The sequence below is a fragment of the Schistocerca cancellata genome, chromosome 4 (genome assembly GCF_023864275.1).
Source record: "Schistocerca cancellata isolate TAMUIC-IGC-003103 chromosome 4, iqSchCanc2.1, whole genome shotgun sequence".
NCBI lineage: Eukaryota > Metazoa > Arthropoda > Insecta > Orthoptera > Acrididae > Schistocerca > Schistocerca cancellata.
In genome coordinates, this window is record NC_064629.1 from 745,536,084 (window position 1) to 745,562,423 (window position 26,340).

General features: G+C 39.5%; 1 protein-coding gene across 1 annotated transcript in view; it reads left to right on the forward strand.

Annotated features, from left to right (window-relative positions):
* LOC126184416 (mucin-5AC-like) overlaps positions 1-26,340 on the forward strand; it is a 309,546-nt gene that overhangs the window by 109,911 nt on the left and 173,295 nt on the right. Inside the window, exons 5-9 of the mRNA XM_049926804.1 lie at positions 6,055-6,177; positions 6,345-7,335; positions 8,665-8,836; positions 10,181-10,369; positions 23,342-23,451. Of these exons, the coding sequence (XP_049782761.1) occupies positions 6,055-6,177; positions 6,345-7,335; positions 8,665-8,836; positions 10,181-10,369; positions 23,342-23,451 (1,585 nt within the window). The remainder of the gene's footprint in view (positions 1-6,054; positions 6,178-6,344; positions 7,336-8,664; positions 8,837-10,180; positions 10,370-23,341; positions 23,452-26,340) is intronic.

Here is a 26,340-nt window from a genome sequence, read left to right on the forward strand (position 1 = left end):
GGGAGATAAATGGGTTAAACATTGAAAAATTTACAGTTGTGTCTGATTCCCTTAAATGACTTGAGGGTAACATTTTTATGCATTTCAGGATTACTGTCTATCCCAGTAGTTAACTGGGTAGCAGGATTACCTCAGTTTATCATTTTTGTTTTTGTTCTCTTTTTTTTTTTTAACTGTTATTGTGAAATTCATCATTCTGCTACTAAGGTTCAGGTGACTCATTCTCTCTCAAATAATAGGAAGACAAGTACATCCTATGGCCCCATTGTCGCAGTCACGCTGTTAGACATCAGTCTTTCACAAAGTGAACACCACTTTATTCCTTGTAGCTATGACTGTCATATTTTGAACTGTTTGAGGTTTGCTGGCCATATACCTTTTAACTTGCATAGCTAAGAAATCACGGTACATTGTGAATGTTCAGTAACTGTTCAGTAATGCTCATGATTAAGGGTTAATATGCATATGCATGTGGGTGTGTATTATCCATGGGTTTGTTTGCAGGTATCTGAAATTGAATCTGTGAATATTGACAGTAACAATTATTTTCTTGTCAAAGAACAATGTCAATCAGATGATGACGTTTTCGTTTGCAAGTGTTCAATTTAAACAGTTGCATGATATGACATCTCATATGTGTCATAAAGTTTGTTGAAGACTTTGTCAGCTCATATTTTTTGGAAGTTTGCAAAACCCTTGTTCAGTGATAGTCTTCTTCTGTGTTGACTTGTGGCTACAACTACTTTACTGGCCCTTATACACCTTGTATTACCAAAACTCAGTATTTGAAACAAGCTATCCATAGGCCGACAGAAGGAGAATTCTGATGCTTATGTAGGTCACATGGAACAGGATCCACCTGCCTCTGCGCCCTTTATCAGCGAGTTTCTGAAGGCTGCTACTCATCAGCCATCAAGGTGTGACACCCCTTCGTGTTTTTCCTCATCATGACTCTCCTCCAGTGGTACATTTGCAGTCTTCAGTTCAACAAAGAGGATTTATGGCTGCTCTTAGAATTGCAGCGTCCACTTGTTCTCTGCCTTCAGGAAACAAAATTGTGTCCTCACAGCCGCTTCGAGCTCTCGCATTTCTTCCCGGTCTGTTTTGACCTTTCCCCCAGAGGTCGGCATTCCATCTCATGGGGGTGTCATGCTGCTCATACTGGATGACGTTGATAGTCAACCCATCTCTTGACTACCCATCTTCAAGCTGTTGCAGTTTGCCTTTACGTTCCTCACCTGACTTTTTCCCCTCTGTACCATTTATGTCCCTCCGTCATTTGATGTCACGTAGGCAAACTCCTTTCAGCTTATTGGGCAGCTACCTCCCCCATTTCTGCTACTCAGTGACTTTAATGCGCATCATACCCTTTGGCTCAGAATCTGTCCAAGTGGTGCCCTCTTGGCTGACATTCTTAATCAACCTCTTCTGCCCTAACACTGGAGCACCCACGTTCCTTTCTGACTCCTCGTACACCTATTTCCATTGGGACTTGTCTTTCTGATCTGCCCAGCTTGCCCATCATCTCGAATGGTCCCTTCTCTCTGATGCATACTTGAGTGACCATTTCCCATGTGCTATCCATTTACTGACTCCTACCACACCCAAATGGCAGCTTACTAAGGTTGACTGGAGGCTTTACTCCTCCCTGGCAACCTTTGATGAACAACATTTCCCCATTGTGATGACAAGGTAGAATATCTTACAAACATTATCCTTACCACCGCAGAATGTTCCATTCCTCGCACATCCTTTTTATCACACCGTGTCCTGGTCTGTTGGGGAACTTAGGCATGCTGTGACGCAATTCGCTCGCGGAGACGTATTCGCTGCGTTTTTAACCATCATCCTACTATGGCAAACTTCATTCATTATAAAAAGTTGCGTGAACAGTTTTGTCACATTCTTCGGGACAGTGAAAAAACTAGCTGAATTTCATTCACCAGTATTTTTAACAGTTCCACTCCCTCTTCCGTCGTGTGGGCCAACTTCTGATGGCACTCTGGGACTAAGATCCATTCCCCAATTTCCGTCCTGACAGTAGCAGATGATGTCATCATGGAGCCTATTGCTATCTCTGACACCTTGGGCTGCCATTTTGCGGAGGTTTCGAGCCGCTCCCACCCTGCCTTCCTCCATCTGCAAAGAGCAGAGTAGGCTTGCGTGATATCCTTCTCTTCTCAGAATTGTGAGTGCTACAATGCTGCCTTTACTATGAGGAAGCTGGATTATGCTCTCACTTCATCCCCATCCTCCGCCCCAGAGCAAGACATGTCCACATTCTGATGTTGCAGCACCTTCCTCTTGCAGGAAAGCACTTTCTGCTTCATCCGTACGACTGCACCTGGGCAGAGGCACATTTCCCAGACACTGGCATGAAGCCGCTGTCATACCCATATCTAAGCCAAGTAAGGACAAACACCTACCGTGTAGCTACTGCCCCATTTCTCTCAGCAGCTGTGTTTGCAAGGTGATGAAAGGTATGATTCATGCCCAGCTTGTATGGCGGTTCGAGTCTCACAATTTACTAACAACTGCACAGTGTGCATTTCGAGTACGCCGTTCTGCAGTTGACCATCTCATCACTTTGTTCACCCACGTCATGAATGGCTTTCGGCAGAAATCCCAGATTGTGCCCATGTTTTTCGATTTGGAGAAAGTGTAAGACACCTGCTGGAGGATTGGTATCCTCCGTACTCTCTACACATGGGGCTTCCGTGACCGCCTGCCACGTTTCTTTCAGGAATTTTTAAAAGACCGAATTTTTGAAGTATGTGTGGGTTCTGCCTTGTCATACACCTTTATTCAGGAAAATGTTGTGCCTCGGGGTTCCATCCTGAGTGTCATCCTCTTTGCTATCGCCATTAACCCAATAATGGCCTATCTCCCACTGAGCATCTCTGGCTCCCTCTTTGTTCACGATTTTGCCATCTATTGCAGTTCTCCACGGACTTCTCTCCTTGAACGGCATCTTCAGCAATGTCTTGATTATCTTTACTCTTAGAGCATAGACAAAGGTGTTAGTTTTTTCCAGTGACAAAACCATTTGTATGAATTTCTGGCAGTGCAATTGGCTTCTACATCTTGGGCCTGTTGCTCTTCCATTTGTTGAAACTACAAAATCCCTGGGGCACGTACTCGATAGGAAACTTTCTTGGTCCTCTCATGTGTCTTACCTGGCATCCCACTGTATGCGGTCCCTAACTGTCCTGTGTGTCCTCTGTGGTACTTCGTGGGGAGCAGAAGGACCACTCTCCTCTGTTTGTACCGATCCCTTGTCCGTTCGAAACTAGACTATGGGTGTTTTGTTTACACATCTGCATGCCCGTCCCTCTTACGCCGTCTCAATACTACCCACCATCATGTCATCCATTTGGCCACTGGCACCTTTTACACTAGCCTGGTTGAGAGTCTGTATGCAGGAACTCCAAAACTACCACTTTTCTGCTGCCGTGACTTCCTCCTCAGCAGATATGCATGCTGTTTGTCTGCCATGCATGGTCACCCATCCTATGCCCCCTTCTTTTATGACTCGTTGATCGGCATTATGGGGCAGGTCCCTCTTCTCTGTTACCTCCTGGAGTTCGCTTTCAGCACTTTCTCTGGCAGCTAAACTTCATGTTACCTGCAACTTTCCCAGTGGGTGTAAACCCTTCACCACCTTGGCTTTGTGTGGCGGGCCGTGTTCACCTTGGCCTTCATTCACTTCCTAAGGACACTACTCAAGCCTCACTCTATCCCCTTCAGTTCCACAACCTTCACATGGAACTTCGCAATAGTACCTTTGTATACACTGATGGCTCTTGGACTGACTGTGGTGTTGGGTGTGCCTTCATCATTGGCGCCAACGTTTTTCGGTATTGGCTTCTGGAACACTGCTCAGTATTTACAGCAGAGCTCTTTGCTCTTTATCAGGCCACTCAGTACATCCACAGTCACAGGCTTTTCAATTGCGTCATGTTCTTCAACTCTGTGTCCAAAGCCTGTGTGTGCTGTACACAGTCTATCCCTTAGTGCAGCGGCTCCAGGAAAGCTGTCACTTGCTCACTCTTGTTGAAGTCATTGTGATGTTTATGTGGGTTCCTGGTTATGTTGGTCTGGCAGGAAACGAGGGCACTGACACTGCTGCCAAGGCTGCAGTCCTTGTACCTCAGCCCGCTAGTTCTTACATTCCATCCGATGATCTGTGTGTTGATGTGTGTCAATAGATGATGTCATTTTGCCATCACCACTGGTCCTCCCTTCATGGGAACAAGCTCCGGGTTGTCATGCCTCTCGCAGCGGCTTAGACAACCTCCTCTCGGTCCTCTCGCAATGAGTAGATCATTTTAATTAGATTGCGTATTGGGCACTGTCTTTTTAGCCAACGCCATTCATTAAGTGGTGCTCTGCCATCGCTTAATATTGTGCTCAACTTTTGATGGTCCACCATTTCCTGACGGAATGACCTTTTTTTTAACCACTTAAGTTCTCGTATGTGTTTATTTTCTGAGTTATCGGCTGTTTTAAGAAACAACGAGCGGGCTGTCGACCACGTTTTACTTTTTATCCATTGTAGCTATATGACGAAGGTCATTTAATTTTTACTTCTGGACCTCCGTTTCTCTATGGTGTATTTTATAGACCTTTCTCCATGTCCCCGTTTTCAGCTGTTGTCTATTCCATTGATTGGGATTGAGGTGCAATCTTTTTCAACTCCTCTCTTTGTCTTCTTGTTCTACAGTTTTGACATGGGTGCATATGATGGAGTTGTTTTTGCGCCCTAAAACAAAACAAGCTATGAAATATATTTGAGAATATATTCATCGTTAGCAGCTATTTCTGACATAAGAGTTGTAAACTTTCTGCTGTCTTGAATTAATGCTTTATAGTGTTTGAATGACAAGATAGATCCTGGAAGTATATATTACACTATGCATGCATTCTGTTTGACTGAAAGGTTATTAATACTATTTTCATTTTGGTATTTCAGTTGCTTCTTTTTTATGTGCTCTTTGCTTTAGATAGCCTTTCTGAGCGTATTGGCTAACAAGCAAGCACTGTCCATTTCATTTTCCAGAAAACATTTGTTACTTGAAAATGGAAACTACTATATAGTTAAAACACAGTAGTGGACTGAATTATTTAAGGACTTCAAATGAAGTTGTTTGATATTTATTTATCTTCTGTCATGAGTTTGTAATAGAATTAATGTTAAAATCACTTTATATAATGACTGGGAGAAATGCTGAAATCATTCCTCACTTTTTATGACAAATTGTAGATAAAAGTGTATTTGTGACTGACTAAAATTGCTTCCCTCAGTATTTACAAATAATTTGTATAGTTGAGTGGCTTTCATGGGAAGATGTAAAATAAATTTATATATATATGACGGTAGTATCTGTTCCCGAAAGAACAGTTACCGTGGATGACCATGCAGCTTTGCTATAAATGAAATGATAATTAAATGGACACCCTAGCTGCAAGCAGGCGCTGATATATTTCATTGGGGACATGTTGAAAATGTGTGCCCCGACCGGGACTCGAACCCGGGATCTCCTGCTTACATGTCTGACACTCTATCCATCTGAGCCACCGCGGGCACAGAGGATAGTGCGTCTGCAGGGACTTATCGCTTGCACGCTCCCCGTGAGATCCACATTCCCAACATGTCCACACCACTACATTCGTAGTGCGCCTAATAGATGTTTGCCCATCATTTTGCCCATAAATTTATATGTTGGTTTTTGGACACACTGGAGAATTTGTTTTTGTGTTAATACCTGTTTCTGACTATTTTTCAGCCATTTTTGAATTTACACTGTGTGTGCAGGTGATGTTTCATTTAATTTTATTTTGAATTGTTACCTGACAAATTAATTTGTTACTGGATTTTATTGTTTCTACTGCTATAGCAGATTATTTGAATGTTTGTTAGGATATTTTTTGTGCATTACTTCAACTTTTTCTGCTCCCATTGACATTTTGCAACTTGTCAAAATCCTAATATAGTGTAAAATACGGAAATTCAGAAGTTCATGTATTGAATTATTTCATTTCTTTTTCTTTTAGGGTGCTTCAGGTGCCAACAGTAACCTCTCTCGGTCAGTTGCTGCACCAGTCCCCGTGTCGACGCAACATTTTGTCCTCACTCCAATTTCACATTCGCCACATGCACTTCCGGCAAATATTTCTGTTAGTTGCCCTACATCTCAGACTGTTGTCTCCACTTCACAGTCCCAAAGTTTTATTTGTACACCAGTTAAGAGTTCGAGCAGTTCTTCGGGAATTGCAGTTGTAGCTTCCAGCATAGCTTTTGGGCATTCAGAAGCTGTTATCAGTTCTTCCAATATATCCTTTAGTGACTCTTCCAACAACTTGTGCCTGGAAACTTCTGGTATTCAGATTGGGAGTTCCAGAATGCCATCTGGGCCATCCGGTGCCCCTGTTGGACCTCCAGCACTCGCTCAAGCGGTTTCTGCAAGTTCAAATGTTTCCGGATCCTCTAGCATAGCGACAGTACTTAATAATTCGAACATTCCTGTCGGATCTAGTGGTGTTTCCAATATACTTGTCGGTCCACCTGGTACAGTCTTTACTTCGGCAAATTTATCACTCTCACAAATGACTGTACCTCAAAGCACTACTGCGTCTCCGAGTTCACCGTTCTCCATTCCTACAAGGTCACCGCACGCACCCCCTACTCCATCTCCGAGCCCACTTCCGAGGAGATCACCTGCACCCCAGCACCCTCCGTCACCTGCTCCTTCTCCGTATCACGTGCAGCTGCAGTCTCCTCAAAACAGTGCTGCCACAGCGACAGCTGGTTTTGTCCTATCTGCAACTGCCCCGCAGGCAAATTTGGTGAAAGACATTATCACCAGTTTACCTCTACTACAGCCACCATCCTTGAAGACTGTACAGGGCTCTAACATTAATGCTCCGCTGACAGCTGGTAACTACAGTGTAGGGAATTCTGTAAAAGAGGGTTTCAGAAGTGTGCACCAGCAAACTTCAACTGTCGTTTTACCCCAGAGACTGTCTGCGGCTACTGGCAACAGTTTGCAGTCTCCGCAAAATGCGAGTTCTCCACCGTCTGTCCAATCATTTGTCAATCTCCAGACACCACAGCCTGTTCTGATATCCCAGTCTGCGAGCCTGCAGGCTTGCCCGGGCAGCCAGGTGTTGACCCACGGTGCCAAGAACAGCAGTCCTGTCGGTCCAGCTACTAGTGGCAGTGGGCCTCTTACACCAGCTGGGGCTCTCACTCCAGCACCATCTCCGTCTCCCCAGCATCGCACTGTGCACAGCCCTGTTATTCGATCGACAACACCAACTCCTGTTATACATCAGGTGAGTTGTGGCTTTGATTTGACAATTTTTTTACTAGTGGTGTATTTCTCTGTTTCACTTCCCCCGTACTTTTACGATGGCAGTACAGAAAAAGATCATATTATAAATAAATAAGATGACATGTTTCTACCAAAGATTGTGTTGAAAGAATATGGAGCACTTATGAGAATGTAGATGTCAATATCCTTTGTTGGGATGTTATTGACTGTTCCATATTAGGCTCTGAGCCATATCTATGTGTCGTAACACTTGGTTCCTCACTGTTCTTATTGACTGATCACCACGTGTATGTGATTAAGGAGTCACACTCTCTGAAAAAGGGAAAGATAATGAACATCTTCTTGTGGAAATCACTGTGTGTTTGACTCGCATCACAGGTCATGAAGACATCCATCTCACTAATAGAACAAGTATCTAAAGTAGTTATTCACTATCTTAAAAATATTTACCTTAAATTAAAATAAATGTACATCACCAAGTGTTTGTTGATTATGTCCTCTGCAATCAATAATTTCCTGTTTCTTCACTAGTGCATGTTCTCAGAGCTCCTATCAGTTACTTGCAAGGGAATGGATTGGGTTTTGTTGGGGAACACTATCAAATATGCAACCCCACAGCCACCTATCAGCCTCAGTTTATGTATTATCTTCTTCTTCTTCTTCTTCTTCTTCTTCTTCTTCTTCACTTCCACTTCCTTTGCTGTCATTATGATAGTCATAAAGATTTCAAGTATATCCATTCTGAGGCTTTGTTTGTGTGCTATAATACTAAATGAATGTGTTACTATGTTTTGCAAAATCAAAGGGAAATAGCGTATCTTTAAAGAGTTTTTTTCCCCCCAAAGTGCAAAGGCAAATTTCCCTGTGAAGCACCTTTTTTAGTGTCTGTAATCTTCTGCATTTATTTTCCTATTTCTGTTTCTTTTCTCCATGTTAGTGTTTTTAACACATGCAGCACAAGAGTTGTCATATAAGGTTCTAGCAACGGTTCGTGATTTCATATGTTGTGTGAAAACAACTATTTCTGTTTTATTTTTTTTAGCCTAGCGCTTACTCATTAGTTGTTTTTATGTATCTGGTGGCATAACCTTTCAGGTCATCACTACTCCTTTATTTTGTGCAAAACTCGATAATAAACAACTTTTACTACTGGATCTGCTATTATGCCCAGCAGTAATTCGGTGACATCTCATTTTCATGAAGTTTTGTTTACTTTTATTCTTGTGATTGCATAAATTTGGAGAAAAAGTAATTGTAATAATATAATAGGATAGGAAATTTCTAACTCAGGCAAATAAAGTTCCACCATGTAGTTGTATCGCATTTACAGGCATTGCCAGCAGGCTTAGCAATACCTGGTGCACAACAGTTTCCCGCAGTGATGTCGCAGGGCGGTACAGCTGTTCTGCAGACTACCAATCATCAGCTAGTTCAGATCATTCATCAGTCTGCTGCTGTGCAAGGTGCAAGCTTTCCAGCACATACACAGATTATAACAACAGGTTTGTGTGTTTGCACCAGTATAAGAGTTTTTCACAGTTAGAAGTGTGTTATGTGAATAAGATAACTGAATAACTTCATGGTAGTTTTATAGGGCTCTTATAACATATAACAATACACAAAAGCAGACTATTTTTGGAGAAAGACATGTTTAAGAACCACAAAGAGCTTCTGATGAAATAAATATTTATCAGCTGTAGTCAACCTGTCATCACTAGTGTCGTAAAATTAGTTGCATCGCCCTGTATGGTATTGTTCTTACGTGTCATCTTGTATCACTGAAACTGCTTTCAGTAACAAAGTGCCGTAATAAATTGACATTAAAATCTATTAATATAGTTGAATAACCATAATTAATCTTATTAATGAACGTTTATTTCATCAGCAGATTTTGGTGTTCCTTTAAGTATAATGTTCTTAAATTATGTATGAGCTGTAGAAAATATATTGTGACTATTTTTGCTTTGGTAACCTAATTTCATACATGAAAGACTCAACATGAAATGCTTTATTTGTATTTTTTCAGCAGTTTGTGCCCCATCAAATTTATTCTTCTTTTGGGTATAATTTTTGGCACAGTATTTATGATACTGTACACTAAGTAAAACAATCATTACCTTTATATATCTCCCTCTGTTCTCGTCTCCTCCGAGTATGAGTGAAGTGCTGTAGTGCTTAACACACTGGAATCTAACATTTGGGGAGTGGGGGTGTTGTATTCTTTTAAATTCCCTATTAGGTCACCTTGGTATATGTGTTTGTGATTTCTTTGTGACAAATGACAAGGTGTTCCTTACAGTGAGACTATAGACAATTTTCATTCTTCAGGCCTCCTAACCAAAGCTGACTTCATTGTTGATGAGACCCTGGAATTGAATATTCCATTAACTCTTTGTTTTGTTACAATATGTTAGTATGTATGTACACCGAAGAGCATAGAATGAAACGAAATACTGATAAATCAGTTTTTCTTAATGGGGCAGCATACATTAAGAATAGTTTCTAAATTATATTTGTATGCTGTAATATTTCTTTTCATGTCTTCTCTTAAAAAACGCAGACTGAAATTTATATAAACAATTATTAAATATTTAAAATAACATGTAATGAAGTTCCAAAGTGGAAATGTTAGTAAATGTGTACTGACACCATTGCATTGAATAATTGTTCAAGTTTGTGAATGCACTTGTCATCATAGCGTGTAGCTTGCTCTTGCCATGACTTTTCCTTTTACTTTCATCTCTGATTTGATCATAACTTTGTGCTTTTTTGCTATGTGTGTTTTTTTGCTGTTTCATAACCTAGACTTGTAATTTGGCTGCAGTTCATAAAACTTTAATTTTTAGGTGGTGCTGCTGCCCCCGTTCACCTTCACTCGGCAGCGGCGGCTGCTGCAGCCAATGCAGGTGCAGCTGCTGCCGCTGCCAAAACCAAACAGCCACCACAAATTTTGCCTAAACCACCAGGAACTTCGAGTCTGACTGCAAGTTCGGGACATGTAAAAATTCCAAATGTAGCAACACCACCTCATCAAGGTTTGTATCTAACGTTTGAAGTGTAAAAGAAAAGAAAGTGGCAGTGTATATGAATATGAGGGTATGGTGGTCAGTAATGGGCTGAGTTTTAGTTTCCACTATTGTAATGTTGTTAAATCCCTGTGGGCACTGAAACATGTAAACCAGGAGACTTTTTATTAAGGTCCATGTGTGTTGAGGTAAAACATTAGAACATATTATATACCGCCAACTGCAATTTGCTTTTCTGGTGTCAGTAATATTTTCTGATTGCACATTCATTTCATTGGAATTGACACATGCCATTTGTACATTACAAAGAAGTGAAATAGAATGAAGAGGAAGTTTGGCTAACAGAATTTTTGCCCATGTGTGATGCAAGATAATTTTAACATATTGTCTAACACTTTCAACACTGTCCTTGTCATACCTAAGACTTGGTTGTGAAATGATGTAATTCTGGGTTACTCTTTTATGACATTGTAAAGCAAATGAATTTATAGGTATATGATTCTTGCTTCATTTAAAAGGAGAAAGAATGTACCTTTCAGGAATATACATTTCAAACAGACCTTATAATGAGAACAAGAAACACACACAAGTCTCAAAAAAGAAATAAGGAAAACATTTGACTTGCTCTCTCCGTTGAGTGGTGTAATTATGATTCTGTCAGCATACAAAAAGTAGTATTGGAACATTAACAAGTGGATACCTGAAACGGAATATATTATATGGTTCAGATGTAATTAATTTTAATATGGTAATCAGCGAAGCACTGTGGGGTGCAAAGGCCAACATTGCAGTCATTCCACTGCCATGTACTCTCCTCCTTAATGTGATAACCTGTCTTCCTTTTCCCTCTGTCTAAACAGACTTTGCAGTAGTGCATTGTATTCACCTTGTTTGCAGTAGGTGGAACTTTCCGTGGAAAATATCATACAAGTGTCCTCTCAATTTGTGAGGAAGACATGGGTGCTATGTTCAAAGTAAATGTATTAAGGAGTGGAAAGACCCACTGTCATATAATAACAAAATTTGGAAAATGCTGAGGAAACAATGATTGTTGCACTCTTTCCAAAAAAGGTGGAAATGTCATCAGGCCAAAGTTTCAAATTCCTGTGTCTATAAAAAGTTTGATGCGCAAAGCATGCAAATGTTTCCACTGTCACATCTTAGCTAAACATCTTGCTGAGAATCCAAGTCTTATATTTGGGGGGGGGGGAGTGGGTCAAAGGCTTCTATCTTGTCACTCGTTGACCAGTCTAGTGTGACGATTGAAGATAGCAAAAGAAAGCCAAAGTTTTAAATTTATTTCACATTTGAAAATCATTCACATAGGAGGGCCTTATAGATATACTATCATTTGACAGTCAGGAGGACATAGAAGTATGCATCCCTGTCATTTAGAAGGGTTGGAAACAAATAAGTCACCAGGTCCGTATGGAATCCTAATTAAATTTTATGCAGAGTGCTCTTTGGGATTGGCCCCTTACTTAGCTCATCTTCATTGTGAATCTCTCACCTAGTGCAAAGTCCTAAGCAACTGGCAAAAACATAGTTGACTCCTATTTATAAGAAGGGTAAAAGAACCAACTTGCAAAATTGCAGACCAGTATCCTTATCATTGGTTTACAGAATAATTATTGATAATACTCTAAATTCAAGTATAATAAATTTCCTTGAGACATAAAAGCTTCTGTCCACAAATTGGCTTCAATTTAGAAAGCATCTGTCCTGTAAAACTCGGCTTGCCCTTGTCTCACACGATATCCTGTGAACCATGGATGGAATGCAACAGGAAGATTCTACATTCCTAGCTTTCCAGATAGCCCCACTGCAGATTGTTAACGAATGTTTAAGCATATGGAATAGTTTCTCAGATATGTGGGTGGCTTGAAGACTTCTTGAGTAATAGAAACCAGAGATGAGGGTATCAGCAGGACTGCTCTTGTTTTCTATAAATAATGTGATGGATAGAGCAAACAGCAACTTGCAACTGTTTGTTGATGACTATATAGTGCACGAGAAAGTGTCGATGTCCTCTTCGGGGCAGTTATTTGTTGGGTGCTGACATATGTCTCCGCCTGTATACCATCTCTCTTGGTTATCCCGTGGCTACTGACATCATAAATCATTGGAGATTTCGAAGAGAGGGTGCTATGTAGGGGATGGCTGTACAGTAGGTTACTGCCTGTGCTACTCTGGTAGGTGATTGGAAGGAAACTCGAGTACTTGATTGGTAGGCAGTAGCGAATTGGTAGGCTATTGTATGGGCTACTTTAGTGACTGATTGCTGGGTAAGTCTCATAGGTGATTGGTTGCCAATAGCAACTTGGTAGCTCAAACCCAGGGAGTATTGTTCGTCTAGAGCAAAGCATTGAAGCCACACAGCAGTTCTCTCATGGCTACCATTTTTGCTGCCAAACCCAGGTCAAGTGGTGCAGCTTATTGGTGAACACATGTGGTTCGCTGGGTTGGAATTATTGGCAGCCAGACCATAGGTAACTTGTAGTCATCCTCCCTGTTCATGCTGTTTGAGCATTTGATTATTTCGAATGCCTCTCTTATTTTCTGCCGCTGCATTCATGGTTGCTGTCAAGCACGTGAGGTTCTTGAGAATTTATAGAACAGCCACATTTCTGGAGGTGTTTTGCTACAGCTGACTTGCTGTTGCGCCCCAGTCATACGTAATGTTTGTGCTCCATTATGCAAGTGCATAATGGGTTTCCTGGTGTTACCAGCATAGACTTAACTGCATTCACTGTGAAGTTTGTAGATGCCTACAGTGTGGAAAGCATCTATGGGATCCTTTGTGTTCCTTGACAGATCTCAGATCCTGTGGCCACTCTGGAATATCGGTGGTGCAGTATCTTGCCTACATGGTTGCTGGCATTTCTCACGTAATGGAAGTGAGCAACAGGAAGATTTTCATCTATACTTTTGTATGTTTTGTCTTTGCTGTGCCTCATAGCTCACTGTATGTCTGTAGCTATATTCATTCACACTAAATGTTGTCTTGATCTCACTCAGTTCATGTCGTATGTGGTTATTGTCACTAAGCTGGTGAGCTTGGGCTGTCAGCATATGTTGCGTAGCGTTCTTCTGTGCAGCATGGTAGTTCAAAACTGATGGCATCAACAGGTACATGCATGTGAATTCGCACCACCATCCAACATGAAAGTCATTATGCTGCATTTGCTGACAGCCCAAGTTCACTGGATTAGTGGTGCTAAACACGTGCAGTGTGAACTGAGCAAGCTCAAGACAACTTTCTGTGTGAGTGGATATAGCAGTGCAGACATACATTGAGTTATGAGGTACATGAAAGACAAAACCCACAAATATACAGTAGAAAATCTTCCTATTGCCCTCTTACCACATGTTGAGGAATCAGCGATGGTGTACGCAAGGTTCTATGGCACAGGGAATTGAGCCCTCATTTCAGTATGGCTGCAGGATCTGAGATGTGTTGACGCCCACCCTTAGATGCTCTCCACAATGCAAGTGTCTACAAACTTGGAGGTGAATGCAGTGAAATCTACATTGATGAAACTGGAAGACCCATTAGCACTCAAGTTTTGGAGCATGAATGTTACATACCAAACATGCCACTGGAGCAGAAAAAGTCAGCTATAGCAAAACACCACCAGAAATGTGGCCATTCTGTAAAGTTTCAAGAATCTTCCATGCTTGTTCAGCAGCCATGAACTCAGTAGTAGAATATAAGAGAGGCAATCGAAGTAATTAAATGCCCTGTCACAAAAAGGACACTTAGCATTATCTATTGTAAGTTTATGCCATGATGAAAACGAAATTTACTGATAGAAAAATAAAAAAAAATGGGTTCACTGTATGGAGTGGGTCATGCTTTTCTTTATCTTTGCTGATGTATGTACCACTGTCATTCAAATGTAACGTGGGCATCGTAGCACAAAATCTATTGCTACTCAGCAATTTACTTGCAAATCCTGATTGCAAACATTGGTCTGTTGACCAGCAATCATTGAGTTTTGGGTCTTATAGGACACACACATTCAAAATTTTACAAAACAAGTGTCATGTAACTTCACTGCAGGCACTTTATGGCATATAGAGTTTTAATTTTAGATTGTGTTTACATTTCATTGTTGCAATAATGTTGTTTCATTTTGATGCATCAAATCAAGCAGTTGTCAAAGAGACAAATACAGTAGTCAGAATGCTCAGTGGCATCTGTGCAAAAACTGTATGACATACAGAAAATAAACACATACTACTGGCTAGAGCCCTGACAAATGTGAAGCTGCATCCATTTCTCTCTGGAAAACTGGGTGCTCTGGCTGATCGTGTAGTTAGAACCAATTTCGCTCACTCTCCTTTGAGAGACTCGCACTACCTTTACTACAGATAGTTACTGATAGTCAGTACCTTTGTCTGAATGTAGAAGCACTCGGAAGTCACAAATTGAAATGAAGACGTGAATGTTGCTCACAATACAGAACACAAGAATGAGCTGCTTGCTGTACAGACAATGGAAACACATGTGTACCTGATCAATCACTCATACTTCTGTCTGGATAGTACGAATCTTCTCTGTCAGTATCTTCTATTTCCAATTCTGGAGCTCCATATAGTGTTTCCAAAATTTCTGAGCCTGTCATCTTGCTATGCACCTTTTCTATCTTTGTAAAGACTTGTGAACAAACTGCAAAAGACTCTCTCCTTGTACTTCCCTCAGTCACTGCTAGGATGAGAGAGCCTCTGGTAACAGAACAAGAAGCTACCTCCACTTGTATTTCAATCTCCTCTCCCCAGAGCTAGGCATTTTTAATCTTCCTCGCCCAGTACTGGCTATATTTTTGTAATAATTTGAAATGTTTTTTTATACAACAAGAAACACTGTTGTTTCTTCTTCAAATAAATGTACTTACAAGAACTGTATTCCTCACTGTATTATTAGTGCTAAACAGAAAACAAAACAGTATATGTTTTTTCATGTGAGTGCCTTTTTATATAAGAAGGTGGATAGTTTATATTTTGTAACATATAAAAGACAAAGAAGACATTTGTGTTTATATATCACCATTGCATTCCTCAAAACTATTTAAATGTTTGTAATAATCCAGTAATTTACCGACAGGTATCTTTTAGGGAATAGCTGAATGAGATACATCTTTATTACACGGGAAACTGATAAGCCACAGTGGCAGGAATGCATGTGCAAGTTTCCGATAACCCTTGTACGATGATCTAACTCGCAATATTGCCTCCAGGAGTAACCAACCAAATGAAAACAGCAGTTGTCTCTCTTCATTTCCTTAGAACGTCCATTAAAAGTAAAGATATCAAGATACATGGGAAAAAGGAATGATACACAGTTTTTTTTCTATAAATGGACAAATTTCCACTGTCATACTGCAAGTAGCCAGAATATTAACCACAAACTGGTGTGTTAGAGTATCCCTTCCTCCATTTCTTGAAGAAATCCAGAAGTAGTTCTCAAAGAAGCCTCTCATTTGACATTGGAAACATGTTACAACACTAATATGTGGATTTGTGGGAAGCACTTTCAGCGATGATGTGTCATCACAGATGTGCAAGTGATTCTACCAGCATTATTATTACTGTAAACATTTAAAACTACTTAATTTTATCCATGTTGTATCTTGTGAATGCTGTGACCGTTTATTATACTTGGCGAATGACACAACTGGTCACAAATATTTCTTAAATGTTTTGTTTTAGTGCCATAACCAGTTCAGGACTACCATGCCCATATTCAGATAGCTAATATCTTTATTTACATAGATGTTTTGATCAACAGTGTGTCATCTGCTCTCACACTGCACAAAAATATTTAAGTAGGTAGTGCCGCTTTATATTTCATTAATAAAAACATGCCGAAGTGCTTGCATTTATAAATACATAATGTGAAATAGTTGTGTTCACATAAGTTCCAGTAGATAGTGACCTGGAAAACCATGTGGACTACAACAAAACAAATTGGAACTTACGTAAGTGAACACAACTATTTCACATTATATCTAAATAATTGCAGACACTTTCAATGTGTTTTTATTAATGAAACAACTTATAAACTGGCAATAAATACTCAAATATTTTTGTGCTGTGTGGGAGCAGATGACATACTGCTGACCAAAACATCTTTGTAACTGAAAATATTAGCCATCTAAATAGGGGCATGGTAGCCCAAAACCAGTTAATGCACTGAAATAAAACAGTTAAACAGTTTGTGGCTGATCCGTTATTCCCCAACTAGAACTATTTTGTCATCCTAATGTGAATTCTGTGTACTTTGGAACAAACTAAAAAGATCATATTGTTGCATCGAATTATTTCGCACCTGCAGATAGCCAGCTGATTGAACAGATTTCCAGGGCTGACATCTTTCATGGTGGCATACAGCAGCAATGTCAATGAATTCCCCGCACACCTTGACATTTGCCGAATCAAAAACCATGTCCATATTTAGCAACTGTAAAATGTGAGTTAAAAACTTGGAGAAATGGTCTAGCCACTAATGTGTGGGTATTTTTTGTATGTCATGTGGTTTTTGCATAATCAACTTCTGAAACGCTGGAGGTACTTGCGAATAACCCTATTATATAATCAGAGATTGCAAATAGAGGAATTGTGATGCAGATAAAAAGAGATTGGCAATAAAGAAAAGGTTAATTATTGGGCACAGAAGGGAAGTAGTGGTGGTGGTTTTTATTTGTCTGTGGATCACTTTTACTAATGGTACTGAATATAGCATGGCACTGCGTCCGCCCCGGTAGCTGAGTGGTCAGCGCAACAGAATGTCAATTGTAAGGACCCGGGTTCGATTCCCGGCTGGGTGGTAGATTTTCTCCGCTCAGGGACTGGGTGTTGTGTTGTCCTAATCATCGTCGTCATCATCGGCACACAAGTCGCCGAAGTGGTATCAAATCGAAAGACTTGCACCCAGCGAACGGTCTACCTGACAAGAAGCCCTGGTCACACGACATTTACATTTACATGGCATTACAGTTTAAAAAATCAGTCTAATTTAGCGAGGATGGGACAGGCAGTTGGTCGTGGCCTTGTCGAGTCTTGCCAGAGAACAGATTTGTAAAATAATTTTCTACATGATGTCTCCCTTTTTGTAAAGAGGTTTTATTTAAAAGTATTTTAATCTACGTGTGAACTGACTACACCTGGAAGAATCGGTGCACAGGTAACTGAGTAGAACACTAATCCTTGTCTGTTGCAAGATACCTCTGTGATAAATGTTGACACCATCTTACAAATTGTTTTGCCAGGTTTATATTATCAAATTCCTGTTTGTTAAAAGTTGTGAGGGGTGTTTAAAGTGAATAAGATAAATAAAATGTAGAATGTGCAGTCTTGGTTGCAGTTTTTGAATTATTTCATTCATTCCATCTGTTCACATAAATTGAAAAGGACAAGAGTGCAAATTTTGCCTATCAAGATCACTAGTCTCCTCCAAAATTCAAGGCAGTTTCATTTCATGAGTGAGATACTATCATGTCAAAATGTGAGCCACAGGTTATTCTCTTTTAGTGTTCACTGCAGGAAACCCCTAATGGGGTAGTAAGTACGTTTAGAACACTGTCTAGTATTTTGTCTAGAAGCTGCCTGTGTATTAATAGGCTTCATGATCTCAAGTGACCAGCACTAGTTTTATCACAGTGTGACTGTGGGAGTCTTAAATCATACAGGGTTGTCTTTTTGCAGCCAGAATTTTTTTTTTCTTTTTTATTTTATTTGAACATAACATTTACAATTGGAACTATTTGTAATTTCACTTAAGAAACTACTGTATATACCCGAATCTGAGCCACACTTTTTTTCCAATTTTTGAGATCCAAAAAGCAGCCTAGGGCTTAGAATCGATCAAATGCAAAGCAAGTGGGAGTTGTGAAACATGGCGCTAGGAGCCAGCCACCACAGCTAACTTTTTCCATTGAATATAAGCAGAGCTACATAGGCATGCTTTGCAGGATTCAAACCTAAATACTGGTGTAAAACTTCTATGTTAGTTAAAAAAAAAAAAAAAAAAAGAGGTAGAAGATGGATGTACTCCCCCCCCTCCCCCACCCCACCCCCAAGAAAATAGGAATTCATCTTTGAATGTAGCATCCTGCAAATAATTCATAACAACAAAAATAAATTTCTTAATGCAAATACCAAAAATGCTTAAAGCTTTAGGATTGATGCATGAGTTGGTAAGCTGTGGCTCATTCTGATTTCACATATTGTTTCTTTGAATTTTGCAAAGTGCATGTGTTAGTGAACTATAATGAAACACTTTCATTGTAGTGCCAGATCCAAGAAGGAAGTTATTTCTTTTACAGGAAAAAGTGCTAATAATGCTGCAGATCTCCTATAATGGAATTCATGAAAGTAATTTCAGACATGGGCGACTGCAAAGAGAGACATTCTTTGAGTGTACTAGTCACGCAAAAGCCTTTAGTGGGCCAAAATATGGGTGGTATTATGCTGTTGCAGTAATTTTAAATGAATTTGTTAAGGAACAGCATCAGAAATGCCCACCTGCGAACACTGAAATTTTAAAAATTAAGGTACATGAAATTGCTCTAGTTCAAAAAATCAAAAATTTTAAGGTTAGCTGCAACCGGATTGGTCTTTTTATGAAGCATTCACTTCAGAGGCGAACTTCAATTGTGTAGAAGCTGCTGAAAGATTATGAAGAAAAACTTGTGAAATTTCAGTGCTTCATAATCAAGTGGCACACTGAAAACCAGTAACTTCTTGGCCAGATAGGGAATGCTGACCGAACCCTCGTATATTTTGACATGCCATCAAATTATACAGTTGACACCACAGGAGAGAAAGATACAAATATTCTTACGTCAAGGTGTGAAAACGGTAAGTGGACATAAATTGCTCCCATTCATAGTTTTCAAGTAAAAGACTTTACCAACATTAGAAGTGTTTTCAAAATCTGTAACTGTACGAATAGATAAAGTGGGTGGTTTTTGGAGGATATGGTGCTGGAATTGATTAAGCTTGTATGGAATCATCGTTCTGGCGCAATGCTTGATTTATGCAGTCTGCTGGTGTTAGATGGGTACGCAGGCCACCTGCAGTAAAACAAAAATTATTTGAAAGCAAAACTGATTTCGCAGTAATTCCTGGTGGGGTGATATCAATTGTGCAACCACTGTACATCTGTTTGAATAAACAATTTAAGGACAAGATTAAACACATGTACATGGATTTACGTTCAAAATATGACACAGCTGACACAAATAGGACATGTAAAATGCACAAGTATGCCACTGATCTCGTTTTATTAGGTATTCCTCACTTAGTACAGTACCACAAATTAATGAACCCACTTTTAAGTAAATCATAATTTTAACAAATATTCCCTGCTTTAAGAAAAAGATGACATTTAAGAAATAAACATGAAACATTCTGCAAATTGAAATGCAGTGTTTATGTTTTCATAACATGTCCTAGTCAGTTTCAGATTTCTCTCCATTTCACATGACACAGAAATCAATTGGAAATAATATCCAAGCAGTTTACATTATGTGGTTTGATGTCACAGTCAATGAGTCGACAAAGCTCGAAAAGTACTTGTTTGTTTATTGAAGTGCCAAAGTTATCAATTTTATTTTTGTGGAGTTGTGGCCTGTAAATGTTGGAAGCGTGCACTTCAGCAAAAGCTGACAGCTGCCCGTGATGTCGATGATAATTGTAACAAAAATCATTTGAACATGGTGAATAACTATGATTTAGTGCTGTCTACATGTGTGCCACATTAAAAAAAAAGAAAGAAAGAAAGAAAAAAAAGGCATTTCTAAATGCTGAAGCTAATGATTCCTGTGGAACCAAAAGGAAGAACATTCATGTATCTACATTTAATGAGATGGAAACTATTCTTTCAAAGTAGTTTCAAGTAATGAAAAACTGCAGCATTCCTATAAGCAGAAATGTCTTGCAGCAGAAAACTCGTGAAATCATATTGAAGATCAGTGTTGTCAAGTTTCAGTGCATTGAATGGTTGGTTGGATAAAAAGAGAGAGAGAGAGAGAGAGAATAAGGCCGAGGTCAAAGAGTGTGTAAGCTATTGGATGAACACTACATTTCCATGATTGATACAGGGTTATTGGCCCAGCACTGATGAAACTGGTGTCTTTTTATAATTCCCTTCACACAAAATCATACTCTGTAATTAGAGGAAAATGGCATAGAGGTAAAAAAAAAGTAAAGAAAGGATGACACTATGATGTTTTAATAGTGATGGAAGTGATAAGTTGCCTCCAGACTTCAATGATAGGAAAATGTAAAATTTGCAGGTGTTTCAGCAAAGAAAGTAAGAAAACGAAAGTAACTGCATTGTACTTTTGAATATAACAGCAGTGCGTGGAAACGTGAGAAATTTTTACGACATTTTTTCAGGCTGTTGGGTGCAGCAGGAAGGAAAATTGTACTCACTATTGACCTTACACTCTTTGCATCCCTTGCTGGTCTGCCAGACATTTTATATCACTGAGTAAGTAACAGAGATTTTAGTTGCAACATTGTGCACTTCTTTTTGTGCTAAAGACAACCTTTATGTGGAGTAACGAATGTCATTTTTCCGTCTGGTGTTTTAATTATGTATGTCACAGTTTCTTCGAAACTGTGGTAGATTATTTACAGCAGACTTCATGAGAGAATAAATTTACTGTGAAGCAGTAGTCAGAATACCCAACTACTTCAACAGATGTCTACAGGGTGATTGTGGGTGAGCACCACCACATATTATTCTTATGTCACATTTTTGAGCCATGAAAATGTTCTTTTTTAAAGATGAGTTACCCCAGAAAGTTCTTCCACGTGACATTGTTGACTGAAAATATGTCAACATATTCATTTGTCTCTCCCCAAGAATTACTCTTAAGTGCAAATATGGCTGAACTAAATTGTTTTAGGAGTTGTAACATGTACTTTTTCCGGTTTAAATTCTCGTCAGTATGGACACTCAAGAATATTGAAGCTTCCACCCCATTTATTATTTCATCACCATGTGTTACATTTATCATTGGTGTGTATCCCTGTATGTGCAGAACTGAATGTCTTGTGTCTTTTTAAAATTGAGGGTGAGACCATTCACAGAAAATGAGTCGGTGATACTTTTAAGAACATTTTTAGCATGTCTTCTGTTTCCGTACGTGTGCTTGGATCGATTACAGTAACAGTGTCATCTGCAGAACGAACCTATTATACTTGTTGTAAATAAGATGGAAGATCGTTTACAGGAGAAACAACAGTGGATTTAAGATTTAGCCTTAGAGAACTCTGTAGGTGATTTATCCCCAGTTGGAATTACACCCCTGGACTATATTGTTTGAATTACTGAGTAGAACTTTCTGCATTCTTTTGATTAAATATGGCGTAATCAATTGTTTGGCTGTACCAGTAACACCACAAAACTTCAATTTATCTAGGAGAATATTGTCATTCACACACTCAAATGCCTCGGAGAAGCTGCAGAAAATTCGAGCTGGTGCTGTTTTATTATTTAATGCCTGCAAAATTTGCTGAGTGAACATGTAAATGGCATTCTTAGTAGAGGAACTCTTCTGAATCCCAAACTGTGATTTGTGGAGGATATTACATTGTTGCTCAAGGAGATACTATTGTAGACTACATCACCTTCCCAGGAATCTTGGAAAACGATGTTAGCAGTGAAACATATCAGCAGTTATGGACTTATCTCCTATCATCTTTCGTAAATAGGGGTTTGACAGTGGCATTATTGTTATCTCTTTGGAGACTGCCTGGAATTCTATAACACAACAGCCTGTGTTAAATTACTTCACAAAGGCTGGTTGTGGTACACCAGTTGCTGTTGATCACGACGTTCCAGGAGAAGAATGGAGTTTTATCACTGACATGTATGAAAATGGAATATTCCAGGAATTTGTTGTGTTGATGATGTCCAGACCTCCACATCTGAGATTGAGGCAAGTGAAATGTGTGAAATGGTTGCGAAGGAACGCTTAGGTAGGAGCTGGTGGTGATGGTAATTATGACAGTGACGGCAGCAGTGGTGGTGGTGGTTGTGGTTTGTTGAAGAAGAAATGAAGGCCATTGCACCAAGTTTTGCTGCTGCGCAAATAATTGAAAACATCGAAAATTTCATTCCTTTTTTTAGTGTAGGTGAATCAATTGTAACTTATACTGTATCAACAAACTGGAGCGACTTCTTTCAGTACAATATGCTGAAAGTACGAAATGAAGAAGGCTTCTTGATTTTTAAAAAAATAAATGTTATGTGAAAAGTGTAATAATTATATACCTGTTGCATTTAAATTTGTAGCGTAACATTTTGGTAATTTCATAATTAAATAACACACCTAAAAATGCTGGTACTCTGGTAAAACCCCCATTTAAGGAAAAAATGTGTAGGTTCTCGTAGATTCATTAAAAAGGGATTTTGTGGTATTCTTTTTATCACTGGTGTAAGTGTGTATCCTTATATGTGAAAGCGTGTTCATGCTTTATAAATTTCAGTTGAAAATTTTAAACTTTTTAAGTACACTCATCTCATTAATGGCTGTCTTTAATCATACTGAGAGCAAGATGCTGCAGTGATAAGACATTGGACTGTCGTTCATCCGTCCAGCCATACAAATTTAGGTTTTTCATCATTTCTCTAAATTGCTTAAGGCAAATGCCAGGAAGATTCCTTTAAAAATGGGACAGCCTATTTCCTTCACTATCTTCCTTCGATACAAGTTTATGCCCCATCACTAATGAGAGTGGCATCAACAAAACATCACACCTTAATTTTCCTTCCTTCCTTCCTTCCTTATTATCACTGTCATCTTCATCATTGTCATTGAAATTGTCACTATGGTTGTCCTCCAAAATAGAAGCAAAATGTGTAAGGGTTTTTTCATTTATTGTGATTTAATGTATTAATTTTTATGTAAGAAAGATTGTGATTATCATATAATTGCGTTCTATCATTGTGCTCTATTTTGTTAGGTTTACATACGCAGAATCACAGTACAGCAGGAACTCAAGTCGTCATTGGTCAAACAAATCAAGCGGCAATGATACCAACTGCACAGGGAGGAACTCTGCTACTTAATCAGGTAAAGCCCAGTGTGATATGGTACTTTGAGTACTCTGTCTAGAATTTAAGAATTAATTCCATTATGATTTTAGATAGAAAGTAACAGGAAGATTAACTTCATGAATGTGCTTGCATGTTTTCTTAAATCTTCCAGCGCTTGCTTAGAACATTATCTGTAGATTATTCTCTCATAAAGGGAAAGGGCGGAGGGAATGATATGCAGTCATGTTCAATAGAATGTAATGTGGTGATTTCACATGTATGCAATTAAAAGTGTAACCATTCTAAATAATTCCAGAATGAATGTTTCACTCTGTAGCAGAGTGTTTATTGATGTGAAACTTCCTAGAACACTAAAACTATGTGCTGGACTGAGACTCAAACTTGGGACCTCTGTCTTTTGTGGGAAGTGCTCTACCAAATGAGTTCCCTAACCAGGAAGTTTCATATCAGCGCACACTCAGCTGCAGAGTGAAAAATTCATTCAGGAAACATCTCCCAAGCTGTGGCTAAGTCTAATGACCCCACAATATCCTTTCTTCCAGGAGTGCTAGTCCTGCATGTTACATAGCAAAACTTCTGTGAAGTTTGGAGGATAGGAGATGAGGTATTGGTGGAGTGTGAAAGGCAAAGGCCCCGAGTTCGATTCTTGGTCTTGCTCACATTTTTCATCGGTTCTTGGTCCTGCTCACATTTTTAATCTGTCAGGAAATTTCGTTCTAAATAATGTCCAGAACATTAAGAATTCAATGAAATTTAAACTCTATGCTTTTATTTCCTCACAATTCCAGTTATTTTAATCTATCATCAGATGAACAATTCAGCTTCTCACCAACAACACCAAGCATTCTTACTCCCCCTTTTACCAGCTGTGGAAGTTTCCAGGACACCAGGAAAGTAAATCATAGAGAAATAGTTTACTGCTAAGGTGGCTCTCCTCCAGTGTAGCCCTGTAGGATTCACAATACATACAGAACAATTGAATTTTCTACCATAAACCAGGCTCTTGCATTTCGATCTTCAAGATTCATTTGCAATAATCTGATGCCTCCATGAGTAATAGACTCTGAAAAACAACAACAGCAACAACAACAACAACTGGGGGTTGGAGAGGGCAGCTGAAGATTGTGTGTTTATCTATATTAATAACACACACCATAGGTGCCTCTTCTCCACTACACTAGCATGCAAGTAGGTGGTCTCACAGTGTATCGTCCTTGCAAGGTGAAATTTTGCTGCCTTTACCTGTCATCACATCAGACTCTATAAAATGAAGCTAAAAACAACCTCATCACTCAGTTCTCTGAAACATTCTTGATCGGTTGAAGTCTGATGTACTGAACATTATGTTGAGTCCTGCTACCACTTCCTCTGAAGAACTGCTAACTGCCAAAAGAATTATACAGGGTGATTCAAAAAGAATACCACAACTTTAAAAATGTGTATTTAATGAAAGAAACATAATATAACCTTCTGTTATACATCATTACAAAGAGTATTTAAAAAGGTTTTTTTTTTTTTTTTTTTTTTTTTTTTTCACACAAAAACAAGTTCAGAGATGTTCAATATGGCCCCCTCCAGACACTCGAGCAATATCAACCCGATACTCCAACTCGTTCCACACTCTCTGTAGCATATCAGGCATAACAGTTTGGATAGCTGCTGTTATTTCTCGTTTCAAATCATCAATGGTGGCTGGGAGAGGTGGCCGAAACACCATATCCTTAACATACCCCCATAAGAAAAAATCGCAGGGGGTAAGATCAGGGCTTCTTGGAGGCCAGTGATGAAGTGCTCTGTCACGGGCTGCCTGGCGGCCGATCCATCGCCTCGGGTAGTTGACGTTCAGGTAGTTACGGACAGATAAGTGCCAATGTGGTGGCGCTCCCTCCTGCTGAAATATGAATTGTTGTGCTTCTTGTTCAAGCTGAGGGAACAGCCAATTCTCTAACATCTCCAGATACTGTAGTCCAGTTACAGTAGCACCTTCGAAGAAAAAGGGACCAAAAACTTTATTGGCTGAAATGGCACAGAAAACGTTCACCTTAGGCGAGTCACGTTCATACTGAGTTGTTTCCCGTGGATTCTCAGTGCCCCATATACAGATATTGTGACGGTTGACTTTCCCGTTAGTGTGGAAAGTTGCTTCATCACTAAACACAATCTTTGAAACGAAAGATTCATCTGTTTCCATTTGAGCAAGGATAAAATCACAGAAATAGATTCTTTTAATCTTATCAGCTGCAGACAGTGCTTGAACCAATTTCAGACGATAAGGTTTCATAACTAACCTTTTTCGTAGGACTCTCCATACAGTTGATTGTGGAATTTGCAGCTCTCTGCTAGCTCTGCGAGTCGATTTTCCTGGGCTGCGAACAAATGCTTGCTGGATGCGTGCTACATTTTCATCACTCGTTCTCGGCCGTCCAGAACTTTTCCCTTTGCACAAACACCCATTCTCTGTAAACTGTTTATACCAACGTTTAATACACCACCTATCAGGAGGTTTAACACCATACTTCGTTCGAAATGCACGCTGAACAACTGTCGTCGATTCACTTCTGCTGTACTCAATAACACAAAAAGCTTTCTGTTGAGCGGTCGCCATCTTAGCATCAACTGACGCTGACGCCTAGTCAACAGCGCCTCAAGCGAACAAATGTACAACTAAATGAAACTTTATAGCTCCCTTAATTCGCCGACAGATAGTGCTTAGCTCTGCCTTTTGTCGTTTCAGAGTTTTAAATTCCTAAATTTGTGGTATTCTTTTTGAATCACCCTGTATATTATCTCGCAGGAAAGAGTCTGCACTTGACCAGTCTTTCAGCATATACTGGAAAATTTCTACCACAGACATTATCATTCATGCTTCGTTGTGCTACACACACAACAGCAATTATTGATAGGC